General features: G+C 40.0%; 2 protein-coding genes and 1 long non-coding RNA gene across 6 annotated transcripts in view; 2 read left to right on the forward strand and 1 right to left on the reverse strand.

The window, feature by feature from the left end:
* Positions 1-7,767, reverse strand: part of scn12aa (sodium channel, voltage gated, type XII, alpha a) — a 75,268-nt gene extending 67,501 nt beyond the window's left edge. Inside the window, exon 1 of the mRNA XM_047368862.1 lies at positions 7,660-7,767. The gene's annotated coding sequence lies outside the window, so the exon portion shown is untranslated. The remainder of the gene's footprint in view (positions 1-7,659) is intronic.
* Positions 7,768-8,074: 307 nt separating this feature from the next.
* Positions 8,075-12,141, forward strand: LOC124870272. Its single transcript, XR_007038730.1, has 3 exons — positions 8,075-8,204; positions 10,734-10,769; positions 10,914-12,141. It is a non-coding gene; the product is annotated as an uncharacterized LOC124870272 (long non-coding RNA).
* Positions 12,142-12,524: 383 nt separating this feature from the next.
* Positions 12,525-23,099, forward strand: wdr48b (WD repeat domain 48b). Of its 4 annotated transcripts, none has more exons than XM_047368254.1 (19): positions 12,525-12,627; positions 13,257-13,397; positions 13,515-13,593; positions 13,694-13,906; positions 16,602-16,690; positions 16,873-16,974; positions 17,060-17,284; positions 17,521-17,595; positions 17,755-17,857; positions 17,949-18,046; positions 19,879-19,986; positions 20,113-20,209; positions 20,422-20,469; positions 20,703-20,798; positions 20,901-21,006; positions 21,132-21,219; positions 21,821-21,897; positions 22,021-22,213; positions 22,313-23,099. In XM_047368254.1, the coding sequence occupies exons 1-19, from the start codon at positions 12,556-12,558 to the stop codon at positions 22,406-22,408; spliced, it is 2,106 nt and encodes a 701-aa protein (XP_047224210.1). In that variant the 5' UTR covers positions 12,525-12,555; the 3' UTR covers positions 22,409-23,099. The 4 variants fall into 4 exon arrangements, with proteins under 4 accessions (XP_047224210.1, XP_047224212.1, XP_047224213.1 ...); XM_047368256.1 differs by having other exon boundaries at positions 13,518-13,593; XM_047368257.1 differs by lacking the exon at positions 20,422-20,469.
* Positions 23,100-23,636: the final 537 nt, after the last annotated feature.

Below are 23,636 nucleotides of genomic sequence, written 5' to 3' on the forward strand. Positions count from 1 at the left end.
CTACAGTCTTCCTCCAGACTCTGGGACCTTGATTTCCAAATGAAATGCAAACTTTCTTTTTCTTGAAAAGAGAACTTTGGACCACTGAGCAACAGTCCAGTTTCTGGTTCAGAAGTTGCTTGACATGAAAAATAATGACCAATGTGTAAGATTCATCTGTGCGAAGCGGCGCCAACTCCAGCCTCCGTCCACTATTTGTGAAACTTCTTCAAATTCTTAAAGGAATTTTGCTTGAAAATCCTCTCAAGGCTGCAGTTGTCCCTGTTGCTGGTATAACATTTCCTACCTCACTTTTTCCTTTCACTAACCTTTCCATATATTTAACTTTTTCACAATATTAGCATTTTCTGAGATACTGAATTTTGGCTTTTCATTATCTGTAAGCAGTGATTATCAAAATTACAAGAAATAAAGGCTTGACATGTTTCACACTATATGTAATGAATCTATATAAAACATTGAACTTGTTAAAGATATTCCATTTTTTTCAGCTGTACTTGCACTGGCCAGCCAGGAAAATGCCACTACTTCACAACTAGCAAATATATCATTCCATGCTTGGTCAGAATACTCAACGAATATATTTTATATTCTTTGTTTTAACTAAATGAACTCTCAGATACCCAGAATGCTGCTCCTTCTTTTCATAGTCAGCATCCTAGATGTCTGCATCATCACTCGTCCTATAGGACAAACACGGTACTTTGCATTTTTACCTGGCTTGGACTTTCACTACTTCAGTCACTCAAGTAACAAACGTTTTCATGCAGTATGTGAATTTCTTTGAGAAACACAATAAAATTTTAGGTGTCTACAATTCTCATTCAAGATAAAAAGAATGTACTTGGATATGTGGAGCCGGAGGCCTGATATACGTTTTATTTCTTTGAGAAAATGGTGTTTTCAGATATCTGAAATACTTAATCCATCACATAAACCTTCAGAGGTTTTTTTAAGATATCTTTAACTTGCTACATCCTCATTATATCTGAACTTTAGAGATATCAGTATGAATATCAAAATATGATTTTAAATATCCTAATGAAATTTCTGAGAAGTGCAATGCCTTGCAAACGTTTTCAAACAACTAAAAGCTTTTCACCTTTTTACAGGTTACAGGCGCAAATTATTTAATGTGAAATAGACCAATTACAGCCGCAGGTCTTTTGAGGTAATTGTCTGCCCACTTTGCACTTATAAAGACAGAGATGAATAGGTAAAATATTCATCTTTACAAAAACAAGATGTTTAAGGTCGACGTCCTGCCTTTAGGATGTGCTCTTTTCTCTTTTATCAAATAATGGATTGAACACTGCTCTCTGAAATGCTCAAAGTTTGGGATAAAATGTTGGAGTCTCACCCTACATTCTAATAAGGTGACTTCGGAAGGCATTTGATTAAACTAATTGTTATTTATGGGTGTCAGAATAAAAGGGGGCTGATTCCAAATGCACACCATGTTTTTCAGGTTTAGATTTGTAAAACAAAGAAAAAAGAAAATTATGTTTTTAACTTCACAATAATGTATATTATGGTTGTCTGCTCTAATAAAATAATTTCATTTATTTAGGGAAAGAAGCTGCCCGAGCCAACCTCACCTCAATGTTAAAATCTAATCTCCCCTCCTTTTTAAATCATGTAACAACCTTGATTAACCACAGTTTTTGCTTCAGTTTGACTAGCCACACCCATACCTGATTACTGCTAGCTGCTGGAGAATCAAGAAATCACTTAAATAGAACCTCTCTGACAACATGAAGTAGGCTAAAAAAATTCAAAAAAGCAACACATCATGTCCTTCCACAAAAAATATGAAGAACAAACGAGAAAAAAAGTAATCGACATCTATCAGTCTGGAAAGGGTTAAAAGCCTATTTTTTAGGTTGTGCAACTTCAGGGAACAAAATTACTCAGGGAGGGTTTCATCAATGACCCATCTAAAGAGGTCAAAGAAGAGCTCAGAACAACATATAAAGCACTGCAACCTTACTTGCATCACTTAGGGTCATTTTTTATGATTCAAAAATAAAAAAGAGGCTGGACGAAATGGTGGTCCAAGGCCAAAACCACTGCTGGCTAAAAATAACACACAGGTCCTTCTCATATTTGCCAAAACACATCTTGATTTTCTCAAAGACTTTGAAAAAATTTTCTGTGGATGGATGAAACAGAGGTGGAACTGTCTGGACATTACGCATCCTGTTACATCCGTGAAAACTAAAACTGAATTTCCACAACAGATCATGCCTGCAGTCAAACATGTGGTGGCATTTTTATAGTCAGTGGTTGCTTATCTGCTGCGGGACCTGGGTGACTTTTAATAACTGGTGGAACCATGATTTCTTATCTCTAGCTAAATCTGATCTCTGATCTCTATTAAAATATATTGAGATGCCGTGGCATAATAAGGGGTAGTTTGTTCATACTGAAAATCTTTCATTGTGGCTGAATTAAAATAATTTTGAAAAGAGGAGTGGGCTAAAATCTCTCCATGGTATTGTAACAGACACATTGACCATGCTAGTTACTGCAAACACATAAACATATTAAATCTGTAAGACGGAAAATACTTCTTTACTGCACTGTACGTTGCAGTTTCCAACAATAAACTATGCACGGGTCTCTAGTCTGCCTCGGCAACTAAGCTTTTGTCATGAAGCGACATCAGACATCATTGGCTTTATTGTGGTCTTGTGTTTTTGACCTTTCATTTAGTTTGGGTTTTGTCTAAGTTCCTTTAGTGGTTTCTTTTCTATTATTTGTTATAGTTTTCTCATGACTATTATTATATTCGTTGTTATAGTTTCTAGTTTAGTTTCCCATTTAGTATATCTGTGTTTACTTATGTTTTGGTATTTGTTCACCTGGGTCTTTATTTACTAGTTTATTTTCTCTGTTCCTCCTCGTCCTGGTTCCCTTTCTGTGGTTTAGGTTTTGTTTATTTACAGTCAGGGTTCCTTTAAGGGTTCTTTGTTAATTATTAGGTTTTGGTGTTTCTTCTTTTCCCTTTAGTTTCTCAGTTTACTTTAGTTAATGATTATTCTAGGTTCTTGTGTCTCTTTTGGTTTATTATCTTCATCTATAGTTTTGCTTAGTTCTGTTTCCCTGAGTCTTGTTATTTATAGTTTTGTTTTTGTAGTCAGGTTCCTTTGGTTATGTTATTGTCTAGCTTCCCTCATGTTCCCTTTGTATTCTGGTTCGGTCACCTTAGCAACCATCCAGATTCCCTCAGTTCTCTATAGCCTGGTCCACACCTGATTTCCATTCTCATCTGATTACCTGCTTCAGTATCTCATTGGTCCATACTCCACTTCCCTCTGTTCATAAGCTCTCTGTTTTTGTTTGTTCTTTGCTGGTTCCTTGGTTCGTTCACCTTTCCTCATCTAAAGCTTTGACAACTACAGGTCCTTCTCAAAAAATTAGCATATTGTGATAAAGTTCATTATTTTCCATAATATCATGATGAAAATTTAACATTCATATATTTTAGATTCATTGCACAGTAACTGAAATATTTCAGGTCTTTTATTGTCTTAATACGGATGATTGTGGCATACAGCTCATGAAAATCCAAAATTCCTATCTCACAAAATTAGCATATTTCATCCGACCAATAAAAGAAAAGTGTTTTTAATACAAAAAACGTCAACCTTCAAATAATCATGTACAGTTATGCACTCAATACTTGGTCGGGAATCCTTTTGCAGAAATGACTGCTTCAATGCGGCGTGGCATGGAGGCATTCAGCCTGTGGCACTGCTGAGGTCTTATGGAGGCCCAGGATGCTTCGATAGCGGCCTTTAGCTCATCCAGAGTGTTGGGTCTTGAGTCTCTCAACGTTCTCTTCACAATATCTCACAGATTCTCTATGGGGTTCAGGTCAGGAGAGTTGGCAGGCCAATTGAGCACAGTGATACCATGGTCAGTAAACCATTTACCAGTGGTTTGGGCACTGTGAGCAGGTGCCAGGTTGTGCTGAAAGCACGCTGGAAGCATGAAGTGCTCCAAAATCTCCTGATAGCTAGCTGCATTGACCCTGCCCTTGATAAAACACAGTGGACCAACACCAGCAGCTGACACGGCAACCCAGACCATCACTGACTGTGGGTACTTGACACTGGACTTCTGGCATTTTGGCATTTCCTTCTCCCCAGTCTTCCTCCAGACTCTGGCACCTTGATTTCCGAATGACATGCAGAATTTGCTTTCATCCGAAAAAAGTACTTTGGACCACTGAGCAACAGTCCAGTGCTGGTTCAAAAGTGGCTTGACCTGGGGAATGCAGCACCAGTAGCCCATTTCCTGCACACGCCTGTGCACGGTGGCTCTGGATGTTTCTACTCCAGACTCCGTCCACTGCTTCCGCAGGTCCCCCAAGGTCTGAAATCGGCCCTTCTCCACAATCTTCCTTAGGGTCCGGTCATCTCTTCTCTTGTTGTGCAGTGTTTTCTGCCACACTTTTTCCTTCCCACAGACTTCCCACTGAGGTGCCTTGATACAGCACTCTGGGAACAGCCTATTCATTCAGAAATTTATTTCTGTGTCTTACCCTCTTGCTTGAGGGTGTCAATAGTGGCCTTCTGGACAGCAGTCAGGTCGGCAGTCTTACCCATGATTGGGGTTTTGAGTGATGAACCAGGCTGGGAGTTTTAAAGGCCTCAGGAATCTTTTGCAGGTGTTTAGAGTTAACTCGTTGATTCAGATGATTAGGTTCATAGCTCGTTTAGAGACCCTTTTAATGATATGCTAATTTTGTGAGATAGGAATTTTGGGTTTTCATGAGCTGTATGCCAAAATCATCCGTATTAAGACAATAAAAGACCTGAAATATTTCAGTTAGTGTGCAATGAATCTAAAATATATGAATGTTAAATTTTCATCATGACATTATGGAAAATAATGAACTTTATCACAATATGCTAATATTTTGAGAAGGACCTGTATGTTCCTGCAGACTCAACTCTGTAAATTTTTGGAGTTTCGACTTGTGTTTTTGTACCTGCAGTGATTTTTGCTACATTCTTGCTACGTTTGGAAAACCTTTTGAACCTATCTTTGAATAAAAGAAGAAGACTCCTTTAAACATGCAGCTGCCGAGCTCTTGTCTGTGCTTTGGTCACTCTAAACCTCAGAATCTGACAGCTTTAAGTTCAGATTTTCAAGGCAAATGGAAAAAAACTTTTTTGAAAAGCTTAGAATTGAACAAGAGAATGAGTGGATCCCAGACACCTGGAAACGTTTCTTTGAACTTCATACCTCAGATTTTTCTTATTGTGGTCTTCAACCACTTCATGTATCAAGTGACTTCACATTTACAGGATGAGACACCAAACATCTGTTTTAGAGCCACAAAAGCCTTTAAACAACTTAAGAAATTCTACAGTGGTGATGAGACTTGGCCACTTCAAATGTCAATGTTAGAAACTTAGAACGTTTTAGATTATCCTGCAGAATATCTCATGTGTCAGGTCCACAGTTAGCAAAATCATGTTTACCGAGATCAGTAAAATCACCCATGATTTATTGTGTAATCCAAACGTTTGAGCTTGTTCTCTAAGAGCGTGCTCTAAAGGATTACACGATGCTACATCACAGCGTAAAGGACAATAAGAGATTTGTTAACAAATTAAACCAAATGTCTGATATGTTTTACACAGAAACAATGGCCTTCCATTCTTAGCATACAGCTCACATCAAAGTCTTTTAAATAACTATCACCAATAAGAAATCTTTTTTTTAACATGACAGCATCGGAAAAGATGAAGCTGAAGCATGTATGAAACACAATAGCTTGCAAGAGAATTCATATCCCTTGAACATTTTCACATTTTTTTCAGGTTACAACTGTAAACTTCAATGTATTTTGAACAGTGTGTTTGTGAATATCAATTTTCAAGTTTCACCACAGATTGTCAATTGGATTTAGGTCTGGCCTTTGACTAGGCCACATATATATGCGTTGATCTAAACCATTCCATTGTAGGTCTGGCTTTATGTTTAGGGTTGGTGTCCTGCTGGAAGATGAACCGTCCCCAGTATAGAGTCTTTTGCAGCTTTTTACAAGTTTCTATCCAGGGTTGTCTTGTATTTAACTCTGAGCAGCTTTCCTATCCCTGCTGAAGAAAAGCCTCCCCACAGCACGGTACTGCCCCCACCATGTTTCTCAGTGGAGATTGTTTGTCCATGGTGATGTGCAATATTAGCTTTCCAATAACGCATAAAAATTTGAATGTAGGCCAAAAGGTTTAATTTTGAACTCATCTTTGCTGTGTCTCCTATGGATTTTGTCTTATAGCTTTTTTTCAACAATGGCTTTCTTCTTGCCACTCTTTCGTAGTGACCATATTTGTGAATCCAGGACTCCAAGTTGTCATGTCAACCAGTTCTCCCAACTGTGCAGTGGATCTCTGCAGCTCCTCCAGAGTTACCATGCACCATATGGCTGCTTCTTTGATTAATCTATTTTTAGTTCTAGCATGATATGCTCAGTAAGTTATTAAAACTTTGGGATGTTGTTTTGTAATATAACTGTGCTTTAAACTGTGTTCCCTGGTTTTTATGATGCCGGGTTTTCACTAATGTTCTCTAACAAATTTCTGGGGCTTTCACTGATAAGCTGGATTTCTACTGAGATTAAACACTGAGGTGGTAGTCTATTAACTAATCAGGCAACTTCTGAAGGCAACTGGTTGCAGTTGCTCCAGATTTCATTTAGGGATCTCAGTTAATGACGCTTGATACAAATGCAGGCGACACTTTCCAGATTTTCCAGATTTGACAAACGTGTCATTTTCTCTCCACTTCACAATTAAGCAATACTTAGTTTTGGTCTATCACAGGTCAAAAACGTATTGAATTTGGTGGTTGAAATGTGTCAAAATGTGAAAAAGTCTTTTGCAAAGGACTGTAGTCACACAATTGGAAAATGATAATAAAAGTTGCTTCTATAAGCATTTTTTAATTATATATAGTAATAGCTTACATGTGTTATTATTGATATCAAACATCTGACATTTATTGGCAACCAACAGCCTCGAACAAAAAGCCCTATTTATAAAATTCGAATTAAAATAAAACATCCTCACTAAGGTCAAAGTACACATATTGTGAGTTTTTACTTGGCCATGTTAGGCGTGTTTCGACCTCACACTTTAAGCCAAGCTGCCCTGGACTGATGACCTACTTCTGTGCCAGAGACCTTTTAAAGTAATTGCAGACAGCTTAAAGACACAACTTTCAGAAGGAATATGCTGACAAAACAAGACACGTGTTAAATTTTAAAATGACAATGGATCAGTTGCTTCATTTCTTTCCATAACTGCTCAGTTGTTGTTTCAAATCACATAACTCCTAACATTTGACAGGACAGTCAAAGAGTCAACAAGATGGATGCAAGGAGCTTTAGTTTAAGATGGTACAGATGGGCTAAATTACTGAATCATACAACATAGTGCAACTGTAAAATTCCCTCTGATGCTATAAACTAAATATTCATCATGGAATCACCAGAATTGGTGCTTTAACATTCTGTTTTAAGTACAACTCGTTGTTTTATGACTAAATAAAGGTCAAAATAAATGGGAGAAAAGAAGCCTAACAACAAACACTGATGGTTTCCCCTGGCTACTAAACATAATCCTGACATGGACTGATACTTACAAAGGAAACTGAGATTTACAGCATCATTTTCAGAGTTAAATTCTTCGGGGTTCCGCAGAAAGAACGACCAAACTCTCCTCGTAATATCCATGTCTTCATTTCAAGGCTCACAACCGAAAATCCAATCAACTGAGCAGAGACAGCTGACCCCAGAATCCAAAGTTTAGCGCTCAAAAACACTTATTTAAGCAAACAGCGGTGGCGCGTACAGCCTGTGCTGGGCATTTTGTTATGCAGCCAGAGGTGCGATAAACCACCTGTCCGGTTCTGTTCCATTCATATGGGTCTTTTTCGTTCATCTCAAACAGCAAAAGGTGCCAGAAGCCCGCGGAGAGCGCAGAGGATGCTGCGCTGTCTTCGGCAGCAGTGCGCAGCGGCGGCATCCAGAGGCGCACCTCGATTTGTCCTTGAGCAGGGGAGAGAACATGAGGGAGGATGCAGCTGGACAGAAAGAGGATTACTGCTCCTGTGAGCGCATCATGCCGCACTAAAACACGGAACAGGGATGTAGGCTAAGAGAGCTGGCAGTATTAGCCCATCAACAAGTAAGGGGGTGGGGGGTGAGTTGCATTGCTGGGACACCCTGAAGTTTACCTGCAGAGTGGAAGACTTGGTGTTTTTGGTACATATCAGCCTAGACCACAATAGGCTGGTTTCATGTAATCTCATCTAATCCAATCCAGTGATGCCTTTCCTATAAATAAGTAGGGTCATAACAGCGTGGACTTCACCAAATATCCGTCATATGCTGTTTTTTTTTTTTTTTTTTTCAGGCTTATGCATTGGATGAGAGTTTAGATTTAACAACTGTTTATTATGACCTACGTAAAGCTGCATAAAAATCTGATTTAACATGGAGACAATATGATGAGGCGCTCACTCATCTCACTAATTTTGGTCCACTCCACCCCCCGAGTAAAAGTTAAAAGCTGGATTGTTTCTTACTCAGAGTTTTACAGCGAGTTTCAAGAATATGGAGGAGGAAGAATGTATGAGTGTGTGTTTTTGAGGGGATGTGTTTAGGCTTTGGATTACCCCGTTTTATACACTTTGGTCCACCGCTCTGTGGATATAGAGCTCCCTCTAGTGGCCAATAACAGACTATTGGCGTGTGGTCTGCTTTTCTTGTTGAGTCCCCTGGTGCGCATGCGCCTAAAAAGCGGCTCTACAGGCGGCATTCAAAAAACACTGTTTCAGAACTTTTCTGTCTCTCTATCAATACACGAGTGTGATTTTAAATAAATGCAATTTAATAAAAGGTAAACATGCTCTATTCAAAGATCGGAAGAACCGTTAGGACAATACGCTTTGCAGAATTCATGCCTCTTTGTCATGTTCACGTTTTATGACTTTACAACAATAAACTACTATTTAACTATTGGTATTTGGTGTCACTAACCGACACAAAGTAGTGCCTGATTGTGAAGTAAAAGCAAACTCATACTTGGATGTCAACGTTTCCAACAAAAATGTAAAAGGTGTAGGACGTATTTTCTTTCATTCAGCCTCACTAAATCAATACTTTGTAGAACCCATCTTTGCAGCAATTAAAGCTGCAAGTCTTTTGAGGTATGTCTCTATCAGCTATGTGAATGTAGAGACTGATATGTTTTCCTTTGTAAAATAGCTCAAGCTCAGATGGATGGAAAGCATCGATGGACAGCGGTTTTCAAATCTTGACCCTCCATTTGATTGACTTCTGGACTAACGGACCCCAGTGGCGGATTTAGGCTATTTTAGTCCAAACTTCAGCACCCTTACATTTTCGTAGCACTCCTAAAAAACAAAGAAACAGTTTTACCTGCTGAGACACTCTGCTGTCAAACATTGACCAATATATATAAAAAGTAACTGGTCCAAATGTAGAGTATGACTGTATTAGTCCATCCTCCTGCGATTAGTCATAATACTCCATATATGCAGCATTTATTTTGAAACCAACCACTCTGTGTTCTGTTTTATGGTTCAAGGAGATTGCTGCCTCTATCAGCATTGTGTTATGCAGATTGAAACAGGCTCTTCTCAGTTGTGGATCTCTGCAGCACCTCCAGTGTCCCCATGGGCCCCTTGGCTACTTTTCTGATTAATGCTCCAACTACCCTGTGGAGTAATATTATTGTAAGTCTGCACAATCTGAAAAATCACAATGCTGACAGAGAGCTAAGATTCTGTGTTTCCTGTCACCATATGATGTATAGTGCATATTACGGTAATGTGGAACAGTACTATGAAAATCGCAGCTCTAACAACAGACTAGGGAGGGAGAAAAGAAGAGAGAAGGAAGAAAGTAAAAGGCGAGCCAAAGTGTTTCTGCTTGGGTCTTAGTGGTTGTGCTTTAATGTCTGGAAGACCGCCAAGACAGTGGGGGTTCCAGACCAAATTTAAAAGGGAGCCAGAGTAGGACCAGTGTTTTGTCATGGGGGCACACAACAAAAGAATAGAACAAAAAAGGCAATATGTCATGTTTAATCTATGAAGTGAGCCACTTGCAGCTTTGCAGCTGCAGGTTGCAGACCCCTGATCTAGCAGATAAAAACTGTGATTCTATCTCAATAAGGCTGAAGCTAAAAGTGCAACACCTTCATTTTTAATTCATTGTTAAAGTAAAACTGTAAAGGTAAACATCAAAATAGGTCCAAGGGACCAATCAGTGAAGGTTTCTGTGCCAGTGCATATCATCATAAGAAACTGATTTAGTATTATCTCTTCAATACAGGGGCCATATCAGGGGCCACAACCAGTTCTACAGGGGGACTGGCCCCTGTTGGTCTCTGAACCTAGAACTGCCCATGCGCCAATGATCATAAAATGGCCACTACAAGTCATGAACTAGTAGAGCACTGTGGAGGATTCCTCTTCTGAATTGAGGTCTGTTGTTGTTTATAAGATTTAGAACACATTTTGTGGGTTTTAGCACAACTTTATGATTATAATCATTTACCAGGGAGTGTGTATGTGTCATGATGTCAGACAGACCTATTATTTGTACATATTGCAATGATGAAAATCTGTGTGTTTGCTGTTATGATAAAAAAAGAACGATTATTATTTGCTGTTTTCCATTTTACTTTCAGTGCTTACCCCTCTGAAGGAGAGTCCTCCAGTGACAGGTATTGACATCGTGCCTTGTGTAAAATGATCTTCTTTTGTATTATGTGTATTTTTCTGTGGACAATTGAAAGCGCTTAATTGAAAAAAACCTTGTCAGTTTGGGGTGGGACTTGACAATTTTTCCCATTTGTTTCCATCATCAGTGCTCTCTCTGCTGATGTGGAGCCGTCCCAGCTGTGGTGACTACATCCCACCACAAGGGAGAGGGACAGGGAGATGCTCTGCTCCCCACTCACCACCACATGAGCCCTGGAAAACACAGGATGACCCTGATGATGCACCTCCTGCTTCCTCTAGATTTTTTCCCAAACATCCCCTGGTGTCATATTCCCTCTCAACCTGAGATCTTCTGCAAGATGTTCAAACATCTACTTGAATGCACCAACAAAAAAGCAGCGGCTAACCAGGAGAAGGGGAAGGACATTCTTCGGACACCAGTTTCAACTGATGAGCTTAGGAAATTCATTGGTCTGCTGCTTTATATGTCTGTGGGCCACCTTCCACAGCTAAATGATTATTGGCGCCAATGGACAATTTTTCACCAGGCTCACCTTGCAAATGTCATGTCCCACAACTGTTTTCGGCTCATTCTGAGTAACCTCCACATGACTGACCCAAAGGCAGACAGAAAGGGATCTAGGGGCAGCATCAGATGGATCAGGGATGATGACCTTCTTTTTGTCAAGGAGAAGTACACTTCCAAGGTCTCCCTCTGCTCCAGTGTTCACCCAGTCTACAGCGAGAACATGGTTGAGCACTGGCAGAAGACAGGTGAGCAACACTGGAGAGTCTCCATCCCTATACTCACAGTTGTCTGTGAATACAACAAGTATATGGGAGGAATTTACACCTCGTATAAAATGCTTTGAACCATCACAGTGTTCCAGCACCTTGTGGACATTTCTGTGACCACATCTATGAAGTCCATGAGGAGGTGTGTGCCACCCAGCAGCAGCCACATGACCCGGCAAGCAATCCAAGATAATACGACAGAACACCTACTTGGAATACCCCTAAAATGTTTTTCTTCTATCCCACCAGCCACCCACCATTACCCTGACTCCACAAGCGGTGGTAATCCAGCTTCCCAGCGTTTGACCAAGGGGCAGTGCATTTGCAAACTTTGCAAAAAGTTGACCAGCTGGACGTGCAAACTTTGCAATGCACCACTGTGTCTGCAACAAGCCAAAAACTGCTTCAAGTAGTTCCATGTTGATTAGCTAATATGTAGGCATTGTAATAGTTTGTAGTGATAAAGTTATATCGTAATGATTGCAGTATTGTTATGTTGTTATAGTTATTATATTTGACTTTTGAATATTAATGTTTTTCTTGCCAGTTTAAGTGAAAACAAATACATATGAATGATTCCTCTTACATTTCATGTTCTACTTTGTGTTGACTCATTGCATAAAACCCTTAAACATTGACGTTTGTTGCTGTAATGTGACCAAATATGGAAAACGTTAAAGGGGCATTAATAGGTTTATAATGCACTATATATAAACTCACATGTCCAATGTTAACTAATGTTAGTTGATGTTAATGTAATGTCACTTACCATTAAATTAAATTAAAATAAATTAAATTATCCATTCAAATTAATAAATAAAATTAATAAAATGATCAATTAATCAAGCTCCAAAGTGGCTTCCGCGAGTTTGCTAAACAGATAGGTCGGTCAACCACTCATTAAAAGTAAAAAGTTGATCACAAGGGGAAAAAAACACATTACCCAGAATGCTCAGGCGCATGTTTTTTCTTTTTTTCCGGATGTAGCATCACATGAACTCACTGTCAACATGCAAGATGGCCACTCATCACAGGCAAAATGCTGCTGGGCGTAGGAAAGTACAGGTAAATTCTGCGAAGTGCATACATGCAGAGTGTATGGCAGCGACAGCTTTAGGGTTCCCGTCTGAAAGAGGTGTTTTACAAATATCCGTGTGTCGGTAAAAGCGAGTCCAAGAACAGCGTTGCGGTTATGACTCATGGCTCAAGCCGGCTAACAGAGCTAGCCTAGCTTACGTTAGGGGTTAGCGTCAGCTGCTAACGGGTGCGTCTAAACGCTAACACTTTTTGCTAAAAGACGTCACAACGTATGTGTTTTAAGAAGTGTGAATAATGTCAGACATATTTGCAGACTAGCACAAACGATAGACGTGTTGTTTAAACACCGTTTTGATGCTTGCATTATTTTAGCTGTAGCTAAGGCACTCCGGCTCCGTCTAATTGCTGGAACGTGCCTCGGCGGATATGTTGTGTACTCTGCTTGCTACGATTTGAACGCATGTTGGTTTTAAACGAAACTGTGTTGCAACACTGTGCTGAAGTGTACATTATTCCGCTCGTGTACTGGTTACCCCGCCATGTGCTTTAAAGAAAATCACCGCTCACATCGCACTTAGAAATGGGTGTGATGTTGTGGGTCGAAGCAGAAGTTTCCCGGGCAGGAGACCGACCACTCTCACTTGGTTGTGCCACAGGTTTCCTACGTGATTAGAGACGAGGTGGAGAAGTACAATCGCAATGGGGTGAATGCACTCCAGTTAGACCCTGCTCTGAACCGGCTCTTCACCGCAGGAAGAGACTCCATCATCCGGATTTGGAGCGTCTACCAACACAAAGTAGAGTTTCAGATTATATATAAGTTCTATTAGAATATAAATGTACAACTTTTTCCACTTCTCACTGTTTGTTCTTCGCTATGGGACTGTCATAATGTTGGCTCTTTGTCATCGTAGCAGGACCCATACATTGCATCTATGGAGCATCACACAGACTGGGTTAACGATATAGTTCTCTGCTGCAATGGAAAAACATGTGAGTTTTAACTATAGGTGTTGTTTTGACTTCAAGGACCTGTGCAGTTTAGCTGTCAGTGCTTCATTCTTTATTCTGTGACACACCTTTCTGTTTTCAGTGATATCAGCCTCATCAGATACAACAGTGAAAGTATGGAATGCACATAAAGGATTTTGTATGTCGACGTTACGGACGCACAAGGACTATGTAAAAGCTTTAGCGTACGCTAAGGACAAAGAGCTTGTTGCGTCGGCCGGTCTAGACCGGCAGATCTTCCTTTGGGATGTGAACACACTAACAGCACTCACCGCTTCCAACAACACTGTCACCAGTGAGTAACGATGTATTCATTATTGTGCCAATTTGAACACGTTGTGCTTAAAACTTTGACCTGCCAATATTGATTTCTTGTCAAGAACTGTGATATAAATATATGTAAAGATATTTTTATCTTGCCTTCCTGCCATGAGGAATCATAAATTATGAGGAGCAGAGGGGAGGTCACTCTGTGTGAGAGAGCAATCACTGTAAAAAAAAGGTTTTTACTATTATTTTTAAACAAATGCAAAATATTTGTAGAGTTGAAATTTTAAACTCGATTTAGGATCTTATATTAGCAATTACGCAGCCTCCACATTAAGGAAAAATTTGAATGTTGTGAAAATGTTTTTGTCACTCATTTCAGAAAGTAAAACTCCCATAGCTTTATCAAGCATTTATTTCTTATCATTTTAATGATTATGGCTTAAAGATAAGGAAAACCCAAAATTGTGTCTCAGGAAATTACATTATTGTGAAAAAGTTGAATGTTAGAAACTCATGGTAACTCACCCTAAACAGTATATAAACTCAAAACACCTGCAAGGGTTTCCTGAGCCTTTAAATGGTCTCTCAGTCTGGGTCAGTAGGCTACTCAGTCATGGGAAAGACTGCAGACTTGACAGATGTCCCAAAAACACATTGACCGCCCACACAAGGATGATAAGCTACAAAAGGTCATTGCTAAAGAAGCTGGTTGTTCACAGAGTGCTTCAACCATGCATATTGATAGAAAACTGAGTGGAAGGAAAAAGTGTGGTAGGATAACATGCACCAGCGACATCCATTTAAGAATTTGGGGGGGCTTCACAAGTAGTGGACTGAGGCTGAATCCAGCAAATCAAGAGCACAGTGGCTCTTGATTTGCTGGATTCAGCAAAGTAATCACTGTGCACAGACAAATCACATGGGGCACATGGACTACATTCCTAATTTTACATCATCCCTGAATCAGAAACAGTTGCTGTGTTTACAAGGACAATATTTTACGTTTGCACCGTTTATATGGGCTCACAATCAATCAATCCTATCATGATGTGCGTTTATATGCACTTGGCTAAATTCAGAATAGAACCACGGAGATGCGCAGAGATATCAAATTTCCCTAAAAAACACAGGAGTATTTCTGTCTTTGCTGAACAACAAACAATAGCAAACAAAGCAGTAGTGCACCAGTTCACTTGTCTTCTGAGTACCCAGGAGGGAATCGCATCAGGTTCTAATCACTGTTGAGACGTTACTGAACTCCTTAATAAAGCTATGGGCTCAGCAGCACAGGTTTCTGGTCTATCTGTGTTACCGGATGAGAGAGCAGAACGAATCAAGCATCCTTCAAAGTTCTGTGATGCCTCAATTAAAGTTTCTCATAGGTTGTATCGCGCACCGACCAGTTTTGCTTCCCCAACATAGCTAGCTTTGTGTGCAGCTGTTTGTCTACCCATTCAAAGCGCAAATACGTCACGTTAACGCGCAGTGCACATGCACACTCAGGTCAGCTTGCCTCATTCAGATTAACTTGATCCTGTCAAGTGTTTACATGAATGTCAACCACCCCTCTCAGTCGGATTACAGTTTAATATCCGATCTTGCTGAATCCAATCAGAATATTCCAACTGACTTGTTTACATCACATTTTTAGTCTGTTTATTCCAATTATGTATGTCCATGTAGCTGTAACTACTGTCAGAAGTGTCTTACCTGGACTGTTGTTCAGTGGTCCAAAGTCCTCTTTTAGGATGAAAGTCAAGTTTTTGAAGTTGATTTAGAAATCAAAGTCCCACAGTCTAGAGGAAGAATGGAGAGTCTGAGAATCCACGTTGCTTGAAGTCCTGTGTGAAGTTTTCACAGCCAGTGATGATTTAGGGTGTCATATCATCAGCTGGTGTTGGTCTACTGTATTTATCAAGTTCAAAGTCAATGCCACTATCCACCAGGAAAGCTTAGAGCACTTCAACATAGCCTGAGATTTCTGTTGAAAATATAATTTTTATTGATCTTGTCTGATTATCTGAGACACTGAATTTTGGGTTTTCATTATCTGTAAGCCATAATCAGCAAAAGTACAAGAAATAAATGCTTAAAATATTTTACTATATGTGTATTAAATATACATAAGTTTCACTTTCTGAAATAAGTGACAAAAATCAATTTTGTTTTAACAATGTTCTAGTTTTTTAGGCGTACCTGTAGAAACTCCCTTTAATCGTTAGATTTCCAAAAGGCGACCAACATTTCTAAATCCTGCATGTTTCATTAGAGCGACAGAACGCTCAAAAGGATAAATCTGGGCGACTTTACTGTCCTCGGTTCAGCTTTGCTGTTATCTGCTGACAGCCTTACTCTCTCTCTCACTGCCGAGCAGTTTGAATGAATCACAGACATGACCTGACACGTCGCACAATATGTAGTTTCCTTTTTAATATCTGGCTTCACCTGAGTGCCTCCTATACTAAAAAGCTAACCATGACTTTTCTTCACTCGGTTACAGGAGCCACACTAAAGAGTATTGTTGTCAGCAGTGTTAACGATGATGGGCTCACTGATTGGAAAAAGATGAGATTTTTTATTTAAGCTGAAAAATGATCCAATGCCAGACACCTGCCGATTTCCCAGTTTATCTCCGTTACTGTGTTGTTTCTCCTGAGCGATGATCCTGGAAGATTGTTTGAGGCCCACATTTAGACTCACTGCCATTTTTTTCTCAACAGCTTCCTCACTGAGTGGGAACAAGGATTCGATCTATAGCCTGGCTATGAACCAGATGGGTACAGTTATTGTTTCTGGATCTACTGAAAAGGTCTGAGGTTCCAAAACTCATGGAAAATATAGTTTAGGAATAAAACAAAGCTCTTGCTTTGAATATAGTGTTATAATAAACTTGAACAAAAGACACAGTTAAAAATCTCCTGAGCTGCTGTGATGTTTTGAGTTTAATCAATGTCTTTTTTTTTTTTTTTTTTTTGCTTCTTTCTGCTTCAGGTTTTGAGAGTGTGGGACCCTCGAACATGTGCAAAACTTATGAAGCTGAAAGGTCATACAGACAACGTGAAGTCGTTGCTTCTGAATCGTGATGGCACTCAGGTGACTTAGAGAAAGCTATCTAAAACGTGACATTTGTTATCGCAGACATATGTTTAATGCCAGTTTGTTGCTCTGATCGATGCAGTGCCTGTCGGGTAGCTCAGATGGGACCATCCGCTTGTGGTCACTTGGCCAGCAGAGGTGCATCGCCACATACAGGGTCCACGATGAAGGTGTCTGGGCCCTGCAGGTCAATGAGGCCTTCACACATGTATATTCTGGAGGCAGAGACAAGAAGATTTATTGTACTGACCTGCGAAACCCAGACATCCGTGTGCTTATCTGTGAGGAGAAGGCCCCGGTGCTCAAAGTAAGAAGTTACAACTTGAAATTAATGAAAGTTAATGCGACACCTTTATCTTCTACAGTATACACATCAAAAGTCTGAAACAACATTAATTTCTCCTAATGTTTAGACACTGATGTTGTTGTTTTACTTCTTGTTTTCACCGATTTTATCCGTCTAAATTATTTCCACCTTTGTTTTCCTTTGTCACCCAACATCAGCGCCCCAAGCCACTCAACCTGTTATGTTTTTCTGTTCAGATGGAGCTAGACAGATCTGCTGACCCACCTCCAGCGATCTGGGTCTCCACCACCAAGTCATCTGTGAATAAATGGGTAAGCATGCGTGACATTTCTGCAATAACTGGCTGTCAACATATTAACCAGAGCTAGAGCTGCTGTGCGGAGTTGGGAAGTATTTGATTCCTGAGGTGTGTTAGTTTCTGTCTTCATGAGGCTGTGCATTGTTTTTTATATTTGTATTTGTTGGTGTAGTCACTAAAAGGAATGCACAACTTCCGATCATCAGGGGAGTATGATAATGACTGCACCACCCCTCTGACTCCACTGTGTACTCAGCCAGAACAAGTTATAAAAGGTAAAGTCTAACTAATTGATATTAGAAAAACCTTCTCCAGAGCTCATTTTCAGGCATTTAATGACGTATAAATAACTCTTGTTGTTTATAGGCGGTGCCAGTATTATACAGTGCCACATTCTGAATGACAAGAGACACATACTCACCAAAGACACCAACAACAATGTGGCATATTGGGATGTGCTCAAGGTAATCCATAAACCGCGGTCATTATTCCAGATATTGGAACTCTCTAACAACATGTTGGTCAGGGTTCCCATACAGTCTTAAAAATTAAAGAAAAGTGTAAAATTTTATTTGGAGTATTTTCCTGGTCCATACTTTATTTCCTGTCGTTTAGTCAGCATGAGAAATATCTGTCTTAAAATGGGTTGATTAAACCAATCGGTGGGCTTTTTTGATGTTTTTTAAATAAGAGATGCATCCATCCCCCTTTCAGTTCTGCTTTCCCTCTATCCATTCATTCACCCGACTATGATTTCATCTGCTCATCCACCCAACAATCTGTCCATCCAGGCATAAAGTTAGTGGTTTTTTTTTTTTTTTTTTTTGGTCCCATATTAAAAGCTTGAGCTCCAAAATTGCTAAGAACTCTGCACATTTTAAAAGTATGAAGTTTAGACTAAAAGATAGTGGAGAAACCTCAATTTCCTCTCTGGTGGTAGATTTTTATTTTTAAGACGCTTCTATTGGGGCAAGCCTCGATGGAGATGTAGTTTTAATTTGTAGAGGTGCAGCGGTGCACATAACCATACAGAAAGTATCGGGTACAACACTGAATGACTAACCTGAAACAACTTCAAGCCAAATGTAAACATCAACTGATAAGGGAGCCGAATGCAGCATTTAACCAGTCCAAAATGCTTCACAGCATATTAGACTCAACAGTATACAGCTGCACTTTTATGGTGCCTTCAAGGACATCTCATACATTGGATAGTCTTAAGTATCAAAACAACCTTTTAAGCTTTTTTTATTCTCAAATGTCTGCACAGTCTTAAAGGTGACCTATTATACTTCCTTTTAAACGTTTGGGATAGATCAGTGGGCTATACAAAACATGTTAATTCCATTTTTTGCACAAAATCATTCTCGGATAATGACATTACACCTCCTCTGTTTCGCCTTTCTTTAAGCTCCTTTCAGAATGAGCTGTTTCAGGACTCTTTTATGCAAATTAGCTGTATATGGCCACGCCCCTAACCAGCGCTTCATATACACGAAAACAAAACCGGAACTTGTAAGAACACAACAATAAGTACTTACAGTTCTGTCATCTGCGGGTTTGCCACAGACAGCAGGGACTGAATTTAGCTCCAGTCTTAGTCTGCAAATCCATGGTGAAGTGATTCACACAAACTAGTACAGTCTTCAGCCATGTGACTGGAACATTGCCCTCAAAAATAAAATGGAGCCACAAATCTGTTATCAAACAGCGGGAGAATGTGCATGGACACATGAGGGTCTTTTCAGCCAACAGCAGAACATCTGCCTTTGCAGCGTAGCCATTGTAAAGCTGGTCTAAGGTAAAACCAGCTGTCGAGACGTGATCCTCTACTGAAAATCAAGTGGGTGGAGCTCCGCTTCAGTTGCTAGTCAGGGGCGGGACTAGCTGCCAGTGTAATTGTGACATCACTATTACACAGCTTTTAAAACCATGCATTTCTAGAAAAAAAAAAACAATCAACAATCACTTTCAGCCAAAAAAACAGCTGAATGTTTGTTTTTTTGTGTTTGGACTAAAAATGATCAAAAAGTGAATTTTGCATAATAAAAAAAATCCTAAACAAGAAGATTGACAGTTTACATCCATCTGTTATACCTGCTCATCCTTTATTAGTCAAATTAATGAAACCAAATCTCCAGTCAGTTCTTAAGTGGCCACTTTTATTTATCTCCTGTTAATTTGTGCCTTTTTTCCTGATGGGCTGAATAACGGGCTGCAGAAAGTATTATAACAGTGTGTGTGTGTGTGTGTGTATATATGGCAGTTTGAGCTGAGCTCATGTTTGTTTTTTAAGGCTTGCAAAGGTGAAGACTTGGGCAAAGTGGAGTTTGATGAAGAAATTAAAAAGCGGTTCAAGATGGTGTACGTGCCAAACTGGTTCTCCGTTGATCTGAAAACAGGGGTGAGGTTGTTTTTTTTTTTTTTTTTTTTTGCTGTAACTGGAATCACCTTTCCCAACTCACATGGCTTGTTAATGCATGTAGTATGTTGTTTCACTCTTTAATTTTCACTCGTTTATCCCTAATAGATGCTCACAATTACTTTGGATGAGAGCGATTGCTTTGCTGCCTGGGTGTCTGCAAAGGATGCTGGGTTTTCAAGTTCTGATGGATCTGATCCAAAGTGTAAGCCCTCTCTTTTCATATAAAAATATATACCAAGCAGCCATAACATTATGACTACAATGTCTGTGGTAGTTACTCCTTTTGCCTTCATAGTTGTGACTGATCAGTGAAGGGACTAAAAAACATCTTGAGGTTTACTGGAGCTTCCAGGATGTTAGCAATAGATGGTTTGTGGTGTTGGTTTCTCTATGGATTGGGCTTGTTTTCCACAGCTTACATCAGATCCGATCAGACTGATTTCTCAGGAGGATTGGAGCCAGGTGAACAACTATTTTTGTTTTTTCATTCCTGGGTAGAAGAAGGCAGGGGACCACTACGTGTTAATGTCAGGTGGTCCGTTTTCCCAGTACACCATTGATTTGTGAAAGCATATATGATTTTCATTTTATGCAGCAGTGGTCATAATATTTTGGCTGATCTATGTATGCTAAACAGTCCAGTGCTTTCATCTTTAATGCATCCTTATGCAATCCTGTGCATTCCTTGTTTGCAGTAAACTTGGGTGGCTTGTTGCTCCAAGCTCTGCTGGAGTTCTGGCCCAGAACCCGGATAAACCCCATGGATGAGGAAGAAAACGAGGTGAACCATGGTGAGAGGATTGTTTATTAGTAAACCCAACAGCCTGAGGACTTGGGGTGTGTTTGCCGTGTTCAGTTTATCTCATCACAGGTTTGTGTTCTTGTGCCCACAGTGAATGGTGAGCAGGAGAACAGGGTGCAGAAAGGAAACGGATATTTCCAGGTTCCACCTCACACGCCCGTTATCTTTGGGGAAGCAGGAGGAAGAACCCTATTTAGGTACAGCCTCGCAAACAAACTAGTTAAACACATTAGTGACAGTTTCATTCATGCGCTGCTGTTTAATTGAAGCAACGGTGTTCTCACTGAATGTGAACTGTTGCTGCTTTGTTTTTTCCCGGCAGGCTGTTATGTAGAGATTCAGGGGGAGAGACTGAATCTATGCTGCTGAATGAGACAGTCCCACAGTGGGTCATTGATATAACTGTAGATGTGAGTATTGCTGCAGATTTCATTTCATTTCAAATCCTTTTTTTTCTAACTTTCAATGAGTTGTAATTCTGACCTGGAAAATTGGAGGTTCCCAAACTTTGGCCTTCCTCTTTCCTCCTCCTCCTCACCACCCCACCGCCCACTCCACACGTTGACCTGTAGAAACAAATTTTGACCAATTCGTGTTTCTCTTCAAGATGTAAAAGATGCTAGAGCAGCATTCAAAATGTTTTAACTTTCCTGTCATGAGTTACATTAAGCATTCCTATTAGGAGCAGAGGTAACACACACAGAGGTAACACACACAGAGGTAACACACACAGAGGTAACACACACAGAGGTAACACACACAGAGGTAACACACACAGGTGTAAGAGAGCAGCTTTTAAAAGAAAGCTGCTTCCATAAAACCTGACAGCATTTTCAGATCCAGTGAGTTCTTTCACAGGAGGAAGAAACTTTCCCTGCATTATGGAAACGTGATTTGAAACAACAAAATATTATATTATATCGGGATTCTGACTCTTTTTTCCTTTCACTGTTTAGCAACATCTGTGTGCACCTTGTGTTTTTATGTGTTATTCCTCTTCTTCTGTTTCAGAAAAATATGCCTAAGTTCAACAAAATCCCATTCTACCTCCAACCCCATTCTTCTTCTGGTGCAAAAACTCTAAAAAAGTAAGCTTGGAACTGTATCTGAGTAGCATTAAAACCCGATCCTGTCCTGACACGGACCGTGTTAGGATGGAGAGTGGCAGCGGCCCCTTAGACTCGGTTACATACCTGCTGTTTGTGTTACAGGGATCGTCTCTCGGCCAGTGACATGCTCCAGGTGAGGAAGGTGATGGAGCACGTTTACGAGAAGATTATCAACCTGGACAACGAGTCGCAGACCACCAGCTCCTCAGCCAACGATAAGCCGGGGGAGCAGGAGAAGGAGGAGGACATGGCGATGCTTGCTGAGGAGAAGATTGAGCTTATGTGTCAGGACCAGGTATGCCAAGTTTTTTTTTTTTTTCAAAATATTTTTTTGTACTTTGAAACAAATGTTTAATTTTAGTGAACTTTTTGTGTTTTTTTGGTCTTTAAACAGGTTCTAGACCCCAACATGGACCTGCGGACAGTTAAACATTTTATCTGGAAGAGTGGAGGGGACTTGACACTTCACTATAGGCAGAAGTCTACATGAAATTTGTCATTTTTAAAGCAGAACTCTGTCATTTGCCAATCACCACCCACCTCCAACATGTAGTCCCTTCAACCCTGTCATTTGTTTAAGAGTCACAGTATCAGTGAGAAGCCAGTAAACGTCTGAGGACATGATCCATGATGTATGTTCTGGGAAGAGAGCAGAACACTCCGGCGCAGCCAGCACACTCCTGGGAACTAAGTGGTCCATGATGGTCCTTTCACGTTTTAAGGAATGGGCTGGGTTTTTCCCAACATTTCAGCTACCTATGTTTTCTGTTCCTTAAATCTTTGCCTATTAGGCATTTATTTTGAAGCGACTAAAGTTACAGTCTGTGTTTATGAGTGTGTATGCGCATGGATGTAGTAGACTGTTGGCTCTAGCACATTCCAGAAACTCTCCTTGTTCTCCACACAATGCACCCGTCTCAGCAGAACCGCCACTGTAAAACTTCACCTGGTTTCTGGGTAGCATCACAGCCCACCCCAACGAAATCCTTGTCTGCTTTCTGGGTCAACATCGGCTATCTCCACTTGAACTTACCTACCATTCAGACGCCTGTGTTGCAGAACCTCACCGACAGAAACCTTTGGTCTTTTGTTTTTAGCTGTGCTGTTTTCCATGATTGAATGTTTTTTTTCTGTAAACATATTTGTGACATTTTTGGTTTAAATGAGTTTTTGGTTTGGCAGCGGATTGTTTTTTTTTTTGTACAGTTTCTGGAGAAAAAAGTTTTTTTTTCTCGAATTGCCAGAGCACATTGGTCACCACGACGGTAACTTAACTTGGTTTTTAAGAATTGCATTTGTTGTGTTCACTGCAACACAGTTTGCCCTGACATTTGTTAGGTTTTCCAAGTCACCTTAGGTATTGGAAACAAGTGTAAGGTCGTTATCCTAATAACTCAAGCAGTGATTTTTGCAGGCAGTGAGGACTGTTCTTTGTGTATGTCATTTAGATTTAACAGGGGTAACTATAACTTGAAGGGGGATTCTCAACAGGAGAGCATTTAAAGCATCCAACCACTGTGGGAAACTCACTAAACAGCTACGTCTCTCTTGGAGGTCTCAGAGCTGAGATCTTTTCACTGTAAATCTTCTCTGGAGTTAATTTTGCCATGACACGTGTATAACGCCATAAAGGAAAACACACGGAGCAAGCTCTGATTGGCCAAAATAAAACTAGACCTCAATTGGGCTATATTACTGCAATAATTCTTGTTGTAATA

The sequence above is a fragment of the Girardinichthys multiradiatus genome, chromosome 6 (assembly GCF_021462225.1).
Source record: "Girardinichthys multiradiatus isolate DD_20200921_A chromosome 6, DD_fGirMul_XY1, whole genome shotgun sequence".
In the NCBI taxonomy this organism is placed as follows: Eukaryota; Metazoa; Chordata; class Actinopteri; order Cyprinodontiformes; family Goodeidae; genus Girardinichthys; species Girardinichthys multiradiatus.